This window comes from Anopheles funestus, chromosome 2RL (genome assembly GCF_943734845.2).
Source record: "Anopheles funestus chromosome 2RL, idAnoFuneDA-416_04, whole genome shotgun sequence".
NCBI classification, from domain to species: domain Eukaryota; kingdom Metazoa; phylum Arthropoda; class Insecta; order Diptera; family Culicidae; genus Anopheles; species Anopheles funestus.
The window spans coordinates 75,969,878-75,986,880 of NC_064598.1; the positions used below are offsets into that span (position 1 = coordinate 75,969,878).

Here is a 17,003-nt window from a genome sequence, read left to right on the forward strand (position 1 = left end):
AGCTTTTAAAAATGACTATGAACACAATGATAGCATACCTTTAGGCGTCATCAATCCGCTCGTGGATCAAATATCAAAGCCCGTACATGTAAATCATAAATCAAATCAATCATTTTGTGTATTTTCATTCTGTTTTATCATGAAGCATACAAATACATAATGTAGAGAATATGATTCCTGTGCCGATGGTTCCGATTATTATCCTTTGATTGAGTTCTTAAATGAAAGAAAATACAAACAGAAAGTTCCCAACAAACTTGTACCTAATTTATGCTCGGAATGGAAGCGCTCAAAATTGAATTGTTATGAAAGATTGACTTTCCAATCAATAACCAATAAGCATCCTCGGACTATTTTCGACTGTCATAAAAGATACATTTACGATACGGCGAGTGGAACTATCGCTACGAAAACTCAATTTTCAACACATCATGCAGTGAGGCACTGAACGTACTTTTTCCGCTTAACTTTTTCCCAAACGAAACGGTGCGATTGTGGGTGCTTTCTTCTCATTCTTTCACCCATATCGTCGGGCAGTGTGACAGCTTGCACAATCAGTCACAGGCTCATCCGTATGGAAATATCAAACTTGAGCTTCTGCAATCAGACACAAAATCACTCACCTTCTTCTTCGCTGCACAAACGGCGTAAAGTTCGTCGTCGTTGCTCAAGAGACGCAAAAGGATTGCCACCAAAGCGAACGACCGGATGAACGATCCGAGCGATTCCGGGTGCATTTGATGAGGTTCGGACCACCACCAACCTCGATCCCGATGCTGTCCCAGTGTGTGCAGGAACTTTCGTCAGTCTTTCTGTGAAAGCAAAAATTTACATACAATCAGATTCAGAAATAGTTTTTCCTTCTTTTCCACACTTCGTGTAGAATGGGTAGAAACATTCCAACGCCCGGCAACCGACAAAAGGGAATTATTGGTTTGGGGTTTGGAAATAGGAGCATTGGCAAGCAGTACCCCAGCACACAACGACTGAGTTCGAACCCAATGTACTCGGTGTGGATGTACTATCCGAGCTTCCGTAGTTCTGTTTTTCCTCTTCCTCCATCGTTGATGTTTTGTGCCGTCTTTTTATCCGGTTTCTGCATTCCTCGGGTAGATCATAAATTTCTTGCCCGATGCCATTTGAATGACGGTCGCAATTGCATGTCCAAGAAGCGAGAATGAAGTGTGTTGGGTTTAGGTTGGCACACCTCCTTACCGGCAAACGATACTGCCGTCGGCCTATCTGTCAACAATCAGAAAAACCGATGTCGCGGTGCATCCCGGAACACGGGAATCCGAATCCAATAATGCTACACCCGGCAAGAAACATCCATGGTTCGTGGTGTGTGGGCGGAAAGCACAACAGCACTGCAACCGGAAGTATCCCGCCCGATGGTAACAACTGCTACGGTTGACTGGTCCTGTTTCGTCCACTGGACCAAGTCGCTTCAGTCGCTTTTGCATCGTTTATGTTCAGCATCGGTTGAAACATGGATTGGATTGGTGATGGTGAATGGACAACGATTTTTTTTTTTTTGGAAATGAATGACCGTTTGGTACTTGCACTCTGAGATGGTGATGCCATTGGCGAGTTGTTAAAGTGATTGTGGTAAAATCTTTAATGTGGAATAGAGTCGATATTTATGAAGGAGTTTACGTTAAGCATTGTTACGAATGGGCTATTTTATATAAAACAAGATAAAAATTAATAGAAGATCACATTGCACAAAATTACTTAATGTAAAACTGATTGCCTACATTTAGGCGTTTTTGGGTACAATTCCTATTTTGTTTTCGTTGTACTAAAAAGTACTAAAAAAGAATAAAATTGAGTCATTTGTTTTAGCATATTTTTCCTCATAATAATTCACCATTGGGTAATGTCTTGTGTCGTTATGATTGTTTTCCTACAATATGTTTTTAAAAAAATTATTGCATTCGCTTATGGACTACAAAAAGACAACAAATGTAACTTACAAGATTCCTTATAATCTAAAAAAGGGGTATTTGGCACAATGATTGCATACTTTCAGGCGTATAACTTCCGTAACAACAAATATTATAATATTCTATAATACAGTAACGTTTATTAGCATAAAAAAAATTAATTACATTGTATTTCTTTATTTATTTTATTTTCAGAACCTTTCTCACCTTTTTGGCATTTTTTCCATCCTGATTTGGTGAAATAACCGATATGATTTGTACTATTTTATTGTCCTTCATTTAAATATTTGTTGTGCGCCGAAATGTATGCCTAAGGCAGTGGTGGTGAAAAAAAGGGTTTTCGATCTGTGTCTAGCACAGTGTGGTTTAAAAGGATAAACAAATCAGCACAGTAGAGTAAATTTGGAAATGTTTGTGTGTTTTGATTGTTTTTTTTTCGGTTTTCAGTTTGTTACTTAAGGTTGGGGGTACCCTTCGGTCATCCCGAGGAGGCCCAAACTCGCCGGAAGGTAGCACACATTTTTGTAAATTTATTTCAAAATTTGCATTCGGGTTGAATTTGCGATTTTATTCATGCGCGTGCACAGCGTAATGGCGTCAGTACACCGCCAGCACATACACATACCGCAAACCCGGGTTGTTCGGGTTGTTCGTACGCAAAGTCAGCAGAAAATCAGCACACAGCATCAGCATTGCAAAACCGGAAGCAACAACAAACAGGGAAAATCTTGTCCCCGAACTCCCCCCCCCCCCCCCCCAACTTATTTGTGGTCCCTTTACAATGGCGGGAAAAAAGGTTTTGTGTTTGTCAGTTTCTGCTGCTACGGCTGTTGGACGGCTATGTTTGCTTTCCCGTGCATGATGACCACCACACTATCTTCCAGTGGTGGCTTAAGGGACGAAATTAGATTTGGTTTCGGTTTCGCTGGTCCATCTTTTCTGTACACTTGCCGTAGGTACACCATTCTTTAATATTCCCCGAAAAGGGATCTAATCCACCGCATCTCTCCGCTGCTCATGTCCTGCCGATAGCATCACAATTTAAATCATAGTCCTGTGCACAATAACAAGCGGATTTGTGCGTTTTTGTTCGTGGAGCATATTTTATTGAGCGATGTTTTTTGTGCCTCCCGGCCTCCCTCTGTCTCGTTCTGTGTACCATTTTTTATTCTCTACCTTGTCATGGCCCCTGTTCGCATTCGATCGGTTGATGGAAAACCCCACAAGATGCGAGCATTGAAACATGTCATTGGTCCGGAAAATTTATTCCTTTGCGTGCGTGTAATTCCTTTCGGCAGAGTGGCAGATTTTGTAAACTGCTCACGCGTACGGTAGGCCACTTTTTTTTCGACCGGACAACTGTTTCACCCTTGGGGAAGCCGGACCGTGTACGTTTCGAATGCCCGCTTGCATTCCTGTGTTCCGTTTTGTGAATGATAAATGCTCGAATCCCATTATTCATTTGTGTCCGCGCGCGTGCAGGGAACCGAAGCGTGAATGAATGCACTTTTTCGGATGCTGTGCATCATGATGCTTCGGGGGGGGGGGGGGCCTGGAGTGTTGATTTATTCGTTACAAGGCATTTTATTTTAATCAGCATTTTTGGTTTGTTTTGGCCCCGGTACGTAATCGTATGGATCATTCTGGTTCGGTTTTTATTTCGTTCGATTGCAGTTGATTATTTTCGAGGCGTGTAAATGTGAGTAGAATAGTGGAAAATGTTGCAAATTAAAGGCTTTGGATTATTTATTATTATTTCAAATTCTACATTCTACATACCTATTTCACATATTTTTACATTATCCGTCCAAAGAAGAAATTTCGTTTAAATCTCATTTAATTTATTTCTAAACCCTGACCATTTTACATATTTATTTACTCCCATTTAAAAAGAAATACTTTACAGCTTTAGTCTATAAAGTAGAAGAAAGATAGTGCAGTGCAGGATGTATGTTGAAAATGCATCATCGTAAGGGAGCAATTAATTGCTTTAACCTTTAAGGAAAACGATCAAACCATTAGTCTTACAGTAAATAACAGCATCTAACCTGAGTAAAGCTTGTACCGATTACGGGCCGAGTTTAAGTTTGCGATAGTTAAACGACCTGGTGAGTGATAAATTTCCTTCTCTCAAAAGCCATGCTGCAACATTTCAAGTAGCATTTTCCTGGCACAGTTCGGTCACACATTGCGTGCCCAAGTTGGCAGGGCAGGATATTCGGGCTTGGGTTTAAATGTCTCTCCTTTCTAATGGATTGCATTGTGTGTTGCCATTGTTTAACGCCAGTTGATGAATGGAGCTTTTATGGATGAATGGATATGGAGTTTGTAAGCTTAGAGGTACCGGCATTGTGGATGGGTTTAACCGTGGCAATAGGTTTAGTTTAAAAATAAAAAAACAACTATTCAAATCGTTTCATTTTTGCTGCATAATCCTAATCGCACAAGTTTCGACCTCGGTCGTGAATAAATAGTAGAGAATACGCTGTTGTCCGTAGTTTTTAGTTGTGTTACATTTTATTTATGTTTTTTATTTTATTTTTAGTTCTATACTATAATTTTGTGTCCCATTTGATTTCTCTTTCGTTTGTTTTACATTTTTATTATTTATTTAATTCTAATGTTTTTATTTCTAACTTTTATTTTTTTTTCAACGTTTCAGTACATTTTTCCTTCTTTTATCTGTTTTATTTTCATTTCTGGTTAAGCGACCACTCTTGTAAATGTTCAGCAATCGTTCAGCAATGTACAGTGCGTTCAGAGAAATCATTCCTTCAATAAAAACACTTCATCTTTGAGTTATTTTCAATTGTCCATTCATTCTATTCTCGTTCTAAATTACATTCTACTCATCGTTTGAGTTGGAAAATTAATAAATTTCCCCACATCCTACACTCCACCATCCTTACCGCGGTGGAAAACGATTTCTGCCCTTAGCTCGACTCTATCAAAAATAAATTCTTCAATTCAACGCTAGCATAAAACATACCGTTTAACATCTGTTTCCTATTTTCGAGCTGCCAGCTCGAATCCTGATTCAACCATGAAAGAAACGAACATAAAGCACTCATACAAAATGGAGTAAAAAAAAAATCCCGACCATCTTTGCTTCTTAAAAATATCCTTTTGCAAAGTGAAAAAAGAAATCCCTTTCCCATCCGGGACTACAGATTAAACCCGTAAGCACGAGCGAGTGAGTTTCCCTGAGATTGCCCAGGGAGCGCAGCGCAAACTGAAACTGAAATACAAATGGAAAGAAAGCTACAACGCCTTTTCCCAATAGGAGAGGAACAACAAAAAAAAAACAAGAAAACTTCCCCCGAAACAAGCACCCCTATCCGAAAAGCTGAAACATCCACCCAGAGGTCTGCTTGGCCAAAGACTTTGTGTTCGAAAAATGGTGAAGGGGGAAAAAAAAGAAAGAAAGGCACATACATAATGGGAAAAAATGGAAGCTTTCTTTTTTTGTACATTCTCCCACACACCCACATCACTAAACGCGCACACGTTTTTGGAGGTGGTCTGGGATGAAAATGGTTTTATTCCCTTTGCAAAGGATTGTCTTTTTTTCTTTCTCCTTTCCTGCCGTTTTCTTAGAAACTGCTCACCCTCGCACTGAAAAGCACGATCCCGGTACGTGGAGAAAGAAGAAAAGTTAAATTGCTTTTCTTTTGCAATTCTTGTGTGCCCTCCAAAAAAAGCACACGGCCACGCAAAAGGGCTCGGTCAAAAGCGGGATGCTGCTAAGTTCATTGCGAAACGTGCACCGAACTTTTGTACCGAAGGGCAGATGGAAGGAAAAGAAAGGATGATACGGCAACGAGCGGTAGAAACGAGCTGAAAGCTGAAATGAAGAAAAGAAAGCAATACGCTGGGAAATAAACGATCTAAGAAATGTTGAAACGAAACAGTAAAACGACCCACCCGTGCCATATTTCTCACAATTCTAAGCATTTCTTTTTACTCCGTTCGCATCGAATGGGTATTCGCAACACTGGCCCGTTTGGTGTGTGAATGGTTTAACATTTTCTGTAGCAGAACGTTTCGTCTCCCGTACGTGCTGCTTGCTACTTGCCGCGCCGTATCTTTGGACCACTTTAAGGGTGTCCATATTTTCCATTCTTCTGCCTGCCCGAAATATAGTGTTTTCCCTGTGAACCGTTGCAAAATGGTATAAGGAACATTCCGAAAGGGGGGGCAGCAAATTAATCTACACCCCGAAATGGTGGTAGAAACATTGGGCCCAGGCAGGCCTTTAACTGATGAGTTCGAAGACTGTATTTATTTTCCCGTCTTCAGCAACATACAATTTTATCTTTGTGTTTTTTTTAGTACAACCCGTTTGTCATAAGTTAAATATTTTTGGGGTTTGGATGAAACACAGCAAAGACAATACATGAACACGTTCGATAACTATTGTTCAACGAATGTGTAACAACTTTAATCGGTGTCCGAAAGTAGACTAGCCTCGGCCTACTAGCCTCCGAAGTAGACTTATTTGAAAATAAATTTTTAAATTTATAGTTTTTTTTTATTTTTTTAAAATGTTTTTCATTCTATTTTTATTTACAGCATTATTTGAGTAAAAAGAAACTTATTTCAACAAATTCGCATTAAAATAAATCAATTTATAAAATTTTCCAAGAATTACTCAAAAAAAAAAAGGTAAGCCTATAGCCTTATGAAATTTTCAAATTTATAGTTTTTTTTTAATTTTTTTTATTATTTTTTATTCTTGTCTTTATTTAAAGCAGTATTTGAGTGAAAAGAAAACTTATTTCAACCAATTGATATTAAAATAAATCATTTAATGAAATTTTGCTAAATTACTCAGAAAAAAAGCTACGGCTATTGCCAGAGGCGGATCATCCATTACGCAAACTAAGCGGCCGCGGAGGGCCCGTAGCTAAAGGTGCCCCGACATTTTTGGTGCATGTAGAGAGTTCAATATGCATGTCTTACAATATTGTAACACTTTAGTTATTTTCTTTCGTTGGTTGTGAGGCCCCAAACCGCTCCCCCCCCCCCCTCTTGCCATGTCATCGCAACCAGAATTTTAAGGGCCCCGGATTCTCAGTTAGGGCCTCCAAAAAATATTCCCCTTTCCCTCGGTCAACACTTTTGAAATTAGTTCACGCCCAGTTAGTATTTTCATAATTTGACTTCCTCCGATTGTTTAATATGTTCTAACCTCGCATTGTCATACGATCGCGCACACGCTCCACGAGGCGCGTACACTCGCGCTCACTCATCCCGTTGTGTATTGGGTCAGTACTAGAGATGAGAATAACAATTCTTTTTAGTGAGTCAACTTAGAGTGAATGAGTCGTTATTAGGAGTCAGCTCGTTTAACGACTCATTACGGAATCATAAAAAACCGGGCATAAACGTATAAGTCATTTATAAGTCTATATAAGTCATATATAAGGCTATAACATTATGAAATTGGGAGCGGGTTCAAATCCCATCCGGACCGTCCCCCCGTAGCATGGACTGACTATCCTGCTACGTGGTAAAATAAGTCTGGATACGGCCAAGCCGTTCTAACCGAGCAAAAAAAAAACCTTATGAAATTTTCAAATTTTTATATTTTTTTGTTTTTTTTTTATAATTTTTTATTCATTTTTTGTTTAAAACATTATTTGAGTGAAAAGAAACTTAGTGCAACCAATTGGCATTAAAATAAATCAATTTTATTTTTTTGCAAAATTTCTCAAAAAAAACGCAAGGGGTTAGCCTTATGAAATTTTCGAGTTGAAATTTTTTTTAAATTTTTTTGGTTCCATCTATCGACCACAGGTTAAAGATTGGCGATCCGTTGGGTACCGACCGAGTTATAGCCAAAACTTGGTGCAAAAATGAGGAAAATTTTACATTTTCTCAAACAGGGTAAGGAACTTGGTTCCTCGAATAACTTCTAGCACAGACATCTGAGGGCATGTCCGTCCAAGAAGAAAATATAGCCATTGGTGCCATCTATTGACCACAGGTTAAAGATTGGCGATCCGTTGGGTACCGACCGAGTTATAGCCAAAACTTGGTGCAAAAATGAGGAAAATTTTACATTTTCTCAAACAGGGTAAGGAACATAGCTCCTCGCATAACTTCTGCCACAGACATCTGAAGGCATGTCCGTCCAAGAAGAAAATGTAGCCATTGGTGCCATCTATCGACCACAGGTTAAAGATTGGCGATATGTTGGATACCGACCGAGTTATAGGCAAAACTTGGTGCAAAAATGAGCCTTAGTAGGATGACAAATTTATAGATTTTTTCTATTTTTTATACATTTTTTACTCGTTTTTTTATTTGAAGCATTATTTGAGTGAAAAGAAACTTAGTTCAACCAATTGGCATTAAAATAAATCAATTTTATTTTTTTTTCAAAATTACTCAAAAAAATGGCAAGGGGTAAGCCTTATAAAATTTTCGAGTTAAAAATTGTTTTAAAATTTTTTTCTGATTTTTTATTAGTTTTTTAATTTAAAGCATTATTTGAGTGAAAAGAAACTTATTGCAACAAATTTGCATTAAAATATAGCACATTTAAAAATTTTGCTACATTGCTCAAAAATGAGGAAAATTTTACATTTTCTCAAACAGGGTAAGGAACTTGGTTTCTCAAATAACTTCTGGCATAGAGATCTGAGGGCATGGCCGTCCAAGAAGAAAATGTAGCCATTGGTGCCATCTATCGACCACAGGTTAAAGATTGGCGATCCGTTGGGTACCGACCGAGTTATAGCCAAAACTTGGTGCAAAAATGAGGAAAATTTTACATTTTCTCAAACAGGGTAAGGAACTTGGTTCCTCGAATAACTTCTAGCACAGACATCTGAGGGCATGTCCGTCCAAGAAGAAAATATAGCCATTGGTGCCATCTATTGACCACAGGTTAAAGATTGGCGATATGTTGGATACCGACCGAGTTATAGGCAAAACTTGGTGCAAAAATGAGGAAAATTTTACATTTTCTCAAACAGGGTAAGGAACATAGCTCCTCGCATAACTTCTGCCACAGACATCTGAGGGCATGTCCGTCCAAGAAGAAAATGTAGCCATTGGTGCCATCTATCGACCACAGGTTAAAGATTGGCGATCCGTTGGATACCGACCGAGTTATAGGCAAAACTTGGTGCAAAAATGAGCCTTAGTAGGATGACAAATTTATAGATTTTTTCTATTTTTTATACATTTTTTACTCGTTTTTTTATTTGAAGCATTATTTGAGTGAAAAGAAACTTAGTTCAACCAATTGGCATTAAAATAAATCAATTTTATTTTTTTTTCAAAATTACTCAAAAAAATGGCAATTGTTTTAAAATTTTTTTCTGATTTTTTATTAGTTTTTTAATTTAAAGCATTATTTGAGTGAAAAGAAACTTATTGCAACAAATTTGCATTAAAATATAGCACATTTAAAAATTTTGCTACATTGCTCAAAAATGAGGAAAATTTTACATTTTCTCAAACAGGGTAAGGAACTTGGTTTCTCAAATAACTTCTGGCATAGAGATCTGAGGGCATGGCCGTCCAAGAAGAAAATGTAGCCATTGGTGCCATCTATCGACCACAGGTTAAAGATTGGCGATCCGTTGGGTACCGACCGAGTTATAGCCAAAACTTGGTGCAAAAATGAGGAAAATTTTACATTTTCTCAAACAGGGTAAGGAACTTGGTTCCTCGAATAACTTCTAACACAGACATCTGAAGGCATGTCCGTCCAAGAAGAAAATGTAGCCATTGGTGCCATCTATCGACCACAGGTTAAAGATTGGCGATATGTTGGATACCGACCGAGTTATAGGCAAAACTTGGTGCAAAAATGAGCCTTAGTAGGATGACAAATTTATAGATTTTTTCTATTTTTTATACATTTTTTACTCGTTTTTTTATTTGAAGCATTATTTGAGTGAAAAGAAACTTAGTTCAACCAATTGGCATTAAAATAAATCAATTTTATTTTTTTTTTCAAAATTACTCAAAAAAATGGCAAGGGGTAAGCCTTATGAAATTTTCGAGTTGAAAATTTTTTTAAATTTATTTTCTGATTTTTTATTAGTTTTTTAATTTAAAGCATTATTTGAGTGAAAAGAAACTTATTGCAACAAATTTGCATTAAAATATAGCACATTTAAAAATTTTGCTACATTGCTCAAAAATGAGGAAAATTTTACATTTTCTCAAACAGGGTAAGGAACTTGGTTTCTCAAATAACTTCTGGCATAGAGATCTGAGGGCATGGCCGTCCAAGAAGAAAATGTAGCCATTGGTGCCATCTATCGACCACAGGTTAAAGATTGGCGATCCGTTGGGTACCAACCGAGTTATAGCCAAAACTTGGTGCAAAAATGAGGAAAATTTTACATTTTCTCAAACAGGGTAAGGAACTTGGTTCCTCGAATAACTTCTAGCACAGACATCTGAGGGCATGTCCGTCCAAGAAGAAAATGTAGCCATTGGTGCCATCTATCGACCACAGGTTAAAGATTGGCGATCCGTTGGGTACCGACCGAGTTATAGCCAAAACTTGGTGCAAAAATGAGGAAAATTTTACATTTTCTCAAACAGGGTAAGGAACATAGCTCCTCGCATAACTTCTGCCACAGACATCTGAGGGCATGGCCGTCCAAGAAGAAAATGTAGCCATTGGTGCCATCTATCGACCACAGGTTAAAGATTGGCGATCCGTTGGGTACCGACCGAGTTATAGCCAAAACTTGGTGCAAAAATGAGGAAAATTTTACATTTTCTCAAACAGGGTAAGGAACTTGGTTCCTCAAATAACTTCTGGCATAGAGATCTGAGGGCATGGCCGTCCAAGAAGAAAATGTAGCCATTGGTGCCATCTATCGACCACAGGTTAAAGATTGGCGATCCGTTGGGTACCGACCGAGTTATAGCCAAAACTTGGTGCAAAAATGAGGAAAATTTTACATTTTCTCAAACAGGGTAAGGAACTTGGTTCCTCGAATAACTTCTAACACAGACATCTGAGGGCATGTCCGTCCAAGAAGAAAATGTAGCCATTGGTGCCATCTATCGATCACAGTTTAAAGATTGGCCATTCGTTGGATACCGACTGAGTTATAGCCAAAACTTGGTGCAAAAATGAGGAAAATTTTACATTTTCTCAAACAGGGTAAGGAACTTGGTTCCTCGAATAACTTCTAGCACAGACGTCTGAGGGCATGGCCGTTCAAGAAGAAAATGTAGCCATTGGTGCCATCTATCGACCACAGGTTAAAGATTGGCGATCCGTTGGGTACCGACCGAGTTATAGCCAAAACTTGGTGCAAAAATGAGGAAAATTTTACATTTTCTCAAACAGGGTAAGGAACATAGCTCCTCGCATAACTTCTGCCACAGACATCTGAGGGCATGGCCGTCCAAGAAGAAAATGTAGCCATTGGTGCCATCTATCGACCACAGGTTAAAGATTGGCGATCCGTTGGGTACCGACCGAGTTATAGCCAAAACTTGGTGCAAAAATGAGGAAAATTTTACATTTTCTCAAACAGGGTAAGGAACTTGGTTCCTCAAATAACTTCTGGCATAGAGATCTGAGGGCATGGCCGTCCAAGAAGAAAATGTAGCCATTGGTGCCATCTATCGACCACAGGTTAAAGATTGGCGATCCGTTGGGTACCGACCGAGTTATAGCCAAAACTTGGTGCAAAAATGAGGAAAATTTTACATTTTCTCAAACAGGGTAAGGAACTTGGTTCCTCGCATAACTTCTAGCACAGACATCTGAGGGCATGTCCGTCCAAGAAGAAAATGTAGCCATTGGTGCCATCTATCGATCACAGTTTAAAGATTGGCCATTCGTTGGATACCGACTGAGTTATAGCCAAAACTTTGCGCAAAAATGAGCCTTGTAAAATTTTTAAATTTTTCAAAGTTTTTAATTTTTTATTATTTTTTATTCTTTTTTTAATTTAAAGCATTATTTGAGTGAAAAGAACCTCATTTCAACCAATTGGCATTAAAATAAATTAAATTTTAAAATTTTGCAAAATTACTCAAAAAAAAGTAAGGCTATAATCTTAGGAAATTTTCATTTTTTTTATTTTTTATTTTTCTATGCAGAGCGAGCAGTATATTCATTTGGCTAGTTTGGATATTGTACACATGTATTCCGTTTCAACTCATGTGTACTCTAGTCAGTACGTTACCGTTATCATTATGTACCTTACAGTATTTTTCTATTCAGTTTAGACTAGCCGCACCCTTTTTCCTGCTTACCATGGCGCATTATTTACCGCCGAGGTCACTGAGCATATGCTTCCCTTTGGGCATCCAATACGCTTATCATCCAGCTTGAACGGCTACAGTATTGTTGTCTTAGAATCACACTAGGGAGCATCTACACACAACATGTCGCTAGAAATGATGACTGGAATGATGTCACTCAATGGCCGTTTTGAAATGCTGTCGCTTCGCCTTCTAGTACGTTGTTCATTATCAAATCCCTTGATTATGGGAAATTTTAAAGCCCTTCTAGAGACAACTTCTAATAGCAAAATCTTCAAGATCTGGGGAGATTTTGTTGCCCTTCAAATGCATCCCAGCGCTCTACAGGTATTAAATCGTGCTATCCCTTCCTGAGACCGTCTTCTTTTTCATGGTTAAATGACCTCTAAGGTCATGCCGGCCATTTCTGGGCTACTAAACATATTTTTACCACATAACCAGATAGTCAGCTCTTGCTACGAAGGGACGGTCGAGATGGGATTTAATTCCCGTTCCTATCGTGGGGAGGAGGCGACGTATTACACATACACCATTGGGCCATTAAGCCGTCATCATTAAGTGTACATAAAAAATAAAATAAACAATCCAATTGATTATACTACACTAAAGCCTATCGTTACGTACACATAAATAAATTCAATAACTACACCCTTTCATGCGTCCGGTTCCGATTTTACTTTGAAACCCATACATCCAAAATTCGTATATATAATGTCGTGATTACGTTGATCTTCACACACAAAAAAAAGCAGTTTGATTACTCTTATCATCTGCTTATTCGGTTTTTTCGGCATAGTTCGCTTCAATCCAACGAGTGTGATTACCGATCAGTCAGTCTGGTTTAGGCAACATGTTCAAGATGACGTGGTCCAGTGCTGTGTTCGTTGTTATTCTCGGTTATATTTCATTATTGTAGTGTGAGTGATAATTAGTTAACAAATTACCATTACATCAAATTTCTAAATTGAATTCGAAACATTTCGCAGATACCGATGAGATACAATACCCAGAACACGGACATTCAACAGAAGGTGGTAAGTTGATGTGTATAGCAATTGTTTTTACGCAGGCCTTGACCATTAATTTATTCATGGAATTTATACATTAATGGTGACAGATTTCGGTCAAAGGAACAAACGACAAGAATTTGAAGTAAATTCGTCGTCCACAGAAGATAATGGCATTAGATTGTTACAAGAAATACCGATGATGGTGGTGATTGGAAATGATAAAGAAGAAGGATGTGGAAGGATCGCTATCAACGAGCGCATTACTGTTACTAGTGCCCTGTCTACAAGAAACATGTAATATAATATTCGTAAAGCATCCTATCGTTGTCTGAATTTTAATAATCGGTTTATTTTCTTTACAAAATGCAGCAATTTAACAGTGGCTATTCTTACGAAAATAAACTTCCGCAAAGTCATCGATCATGCTGCCTATCTTTTTAAGGATAGGCTGAACGAACTGCAATACCGTGTGAGTCATGTGATTAAGCATCCTGATTTAAATGAAACCCTGAAAACGTGTGATATTGCAGTATTGAAACTCACGGAACCCATTGAGTAAGTAATTGTGTAATGGAATGTTCGATCTAAAGCTTATTGAAAGTTTACCTTTTTTCGTTGTTTTCCATTTCAAGTATCGCTGTGCCTTCTTGTTTATGGCTTGATAACAGTAAAATTCTTTCTAAGCCAATAATTGTTGAATGGAGGTATCTGTATACAAGTGAGTATTTGACCTGATAACATAATAAGTGATCAACTAAAGCAATTTTCCTATTCTTTTTTATATTTTCCTGCTCCTGCATTGATTGGTGAATTACAGAAACGTTTTCAAGAAAAAGGTTGCAGAATATAATGGATAATATTGATTGCATGCGTTACCTGCAACCTATTCCACCACTTAATAGAAAATATTAGGTAGAGGCTTATCACAGATGCACTTTTTCACGAGCAAACTCCCTAAGTGTAAGAACTAGACCCGCGGCGGAAAGCTCCCTTTAAAACATGTCGTTTCAAAGAAGCAAATGTAACTGTAACCTCCTTCAATAGTGCCCTTGGGATCAACGCATTGAAATCAGCAGCAGTTTAAAGACTTGCCGCAGGAATGTCCATTGAATTAATTGCAGTTTGAGGGGTATTTGTGATATAACTTTCAAACTTCATAATATTGTATTTTTTGTATTAAGCTGCGGTATTTTATTTCTCTCCCATTTTCTTGTAGGCACATTGTCTTCCTAATTCTTATAGTTATTTCAGTTGAATATAGTTGAGTATAGAGTATAGTATAGTTCAGTTGAGACGAAAAAGTTCCATTCGCCATGCAAAATATATGGCATATCCGGGTATGCCGGTCGTAGACTTGAGGGTGTAAATTAGGTTGTAGAAATTATGGTTAAAACTAAGGGACGAGGAACTTGGGATATGGGATAAGAAATAAGGTTAATATGGTTTTCGGTTAGAATGTTTTACAGATTTTCTTTTGTACCATAAGCTGAACTATATGTTATTCCGTAGTTCCAAGTTCACCATCAATCCAGTACTCCAAAGATCTTCTAGGAACGATTGATTACAAATGTGAATTCGTCCTGGAAAACAAAGAAATTGCAATGTATGCAACTCCACATCATATCAAAAGGCAATACTCCTCCAAACGATCCTGGGGTTTCATATACACTTACCTGAATATCGTCCTGAGGACAACATACAACTGATGTGATCTTGCAGAAAAATAATGGTAAATTATGTTTCACTCGCTCATATGTATTACATGTTGAGTGTTTTACACAGTTTCCTTCTTTATCATCTGCATAGGTACATTTATCAGAAAGCTTCAAATTAGGCATGGTGTACACAACTGACTCTCTGGGAGGAGAATCTATGATCGAATTTATCCAGGTTTCGTGAGCCAAAAAAAGGACAATTATTGCCGGTTCTCCAAAGCCACAGTTTCGTCCAGACATGTACAATCCTGGAGAGCTGCCGATGTCATCCGAGAGAACAACTGGAGATCCTGGAACAGCTTCGCAGCTCCCCGGGACTAGAAGAAACTGATCATTTTGAAGACACACATGTTCGAACTGTAGCCCTTGAGTAAGTTGCAAACGTTGTTCCTCAGTCGGATAACATTTATGATTTAAAAGAATCGAAAGTCCTTGTGCTATAACTAGCGTATCACTGGAATCTGTGTTGAATTGATCGTTATTCAGTAATCTTCATAATATGGTTGTTATTTATTACCTTCAAATCCAGTATCATTGTTCCGTTCTATACCGTACACAGAAGCTGTCCTCTGATCAAGGTAGGGCTGACGTGAAAAGTAGGCAGGTCCAATTGAAGTTTTTGAGACAAGTTTGAACAATGCAATATTGTTGTAATATGAATCTTTTATGTACTCAGGATGTATAAAGACGTCGCGAGTTGTGATGATGGAGGAATCAGACATAATTACACTGGAGTCAAGAGGGCTGACACATCCGAATAGCTTAAAATCATTGTTGAGCATAGAAGAAGAAATTGTTCGAATCGACTATTAACATTACATTTTCAGCACAGTGCGCCAACGTCACCACCATGTCTTTTTTGATCAGCGTTCCCGCGCAATTGCTATTCTGGTCTATTTCGAGGGTTCGCATGAATTTGTACCATAAAGGCAATTGTTTCATTCTTCACCAGCGGTAAACTGCCATTTACCTGGCGGTGATGCTCTAAATGTTCTTTAGCGCACGCCAACGGATCCAACAGTGACGAAGGTACTTTCTCTCCTAGCTCTTGAATTGTGTCTTTTATCCATTCGACAAAATTGGAAACATTGACGAAAACAAAAAGATCATACGCACCATTAAAAAAAAACAGACCAACTAAATACAGAGCTGTAACCGATCACATATGGGGTATTATATCCATCGTAAACCAATTCCGTATACAGCGGTCCAAGATATTCTTGATGCTAAAATGAGCAAATAAATTATGCAGCAAACCGGCCGAAAGCCGACCGGTGGATTTTATTAAAGATGGGAGGCCTGTCGTGAAGTCTACGAAAGGGCACATACAGGAAGATAGAAGCAATGAAGCAAGATTGCGCTGGCACAAATGGCGGAATTCAAAATCTATTCAACCTAGCAATCGGCACCAGCGAGAATAAGCGGGCACAGGAACGGTTGATTCCTTCATCATCACAATTCGCGACATCTTTATACATCCTGAGTATATAAAAGATTCATATTACAACAATATTGCATTGTTGAAACTTGTCTCAAAAACTTCAATTGGACCTGCCTACTTTTCACGTCAGCCCTACCTTGATCAGAGGACAGCTTCTGTGTACGGTATAGAACGGAACAATGATACTGGATTTGAAGGTAATAAATAACAACCATATTATAAAGATTACTGAATAACGATCAATTCAACACAGATTCCAGTGATACACCAGTTATAGCACAAGGACTTTCGATTCTTTTAAATCATAAATGTTATCCGACTGAGGAACAACGTTTGCAACTTACTCAAGGGCTACAGTTCGAACATGTGTGTCTTCAAAATGATCAGTTTCTTCTAGTCCCGGGGAGCTGCGAAGCTGTTCCAGGATCTCCAGTTGTTCTCTCGGATGACATCGGCAGCTCTCCACGATTGTACATGTCTGGACGAAACTGTGGCTTTGGGGAACCGGCAAAAATTGTCCTTTTTATGGTTCACGAAACCTGGATAAATTCGATCATAGATTCTCTTCCCAGAGAGTCAGTTGTGTACACCATTCCTCATTTGAAGCTTTCTGATAAATGTACCTATGCAGATG

General features: G+C 38.4%; 1 protein-coding gene across 3 annotated transcripts; it reads left to right on the forward strand.

The window, feature by feature from the left end:
* Positions 1 to 12,216: 12,216 nt before the first annotated feature.
* LOC125763995 (uncharacterized) lies at positions 12,217 to 15,301 on the forward strand. Of its 3 annotated transcripts, XR_007418422.1 has the most exons (6): positions 12,217 to 13,120; positions 13,190 to 13,237; positions 13,321 to 13,768; positions 13,846 to 13,931; positions 14,031 to 14,942; positions 15,020 to 15,301. XR_007418422.1 is itself a non-coding variant. In XM_049427746.1 (4 exons), the coding sequence occupies exons 1-4, from the start codon at positions 13,311 to 13,313 to the stop codon at positions 14,123 to 14,125; spliced, it is 564 nt and encodes a 187-aa protein (XP_049283703.1). In that variant the 5' UTR covers positions 13,251 to 13,310; the 3' UTR covers positions 14,126 to 14,973. The 3 variants fall into 3 exon arrangements, 1 of the variants encoding a protein (XP_049283703.1); XR_007418421.1 differs by having other exon boundaries at positions 12,217 to 13,237; XM_049427746.1 differs by lacking the exons at positions 12,217 to 13,120; positions 13,190 to 13,237; positions 15,020 to 15,301 and having other exon boundaries at positions 13,251 to 13,507; positions 13,583 to 13,768; positions 14,031 to 14,973.
* The last annotated feature ends 1,702 nt before the right edge of the window (positions 15,302 to 17,003 follow it).

Excerpts from the sequence above, each read along its gene's own strand:
- LOC125763995 (XM_049427746.1), top strand. The coding sequence starts at position 13,311 with ATGGTGACAGATTTCGGTCAAAGGAACAAACGACAAGAATTTGAAGTA. Across the intron at positions 13,508-13,582 it reads GCCCTGTCTACAAGAAACAT|CAATTTAACAGTGGCTATTC; the intron begins GTAATATAATAT and ends TACAAAATGCAG. Across the intron at positions 13,769-13,845 it reads AAACTCACGGAACCCATTGA|TATCGCTGTGCCTTCTTGTT; the intron begins GTAAGTAATTGT and ends TTCCATTTCAAG.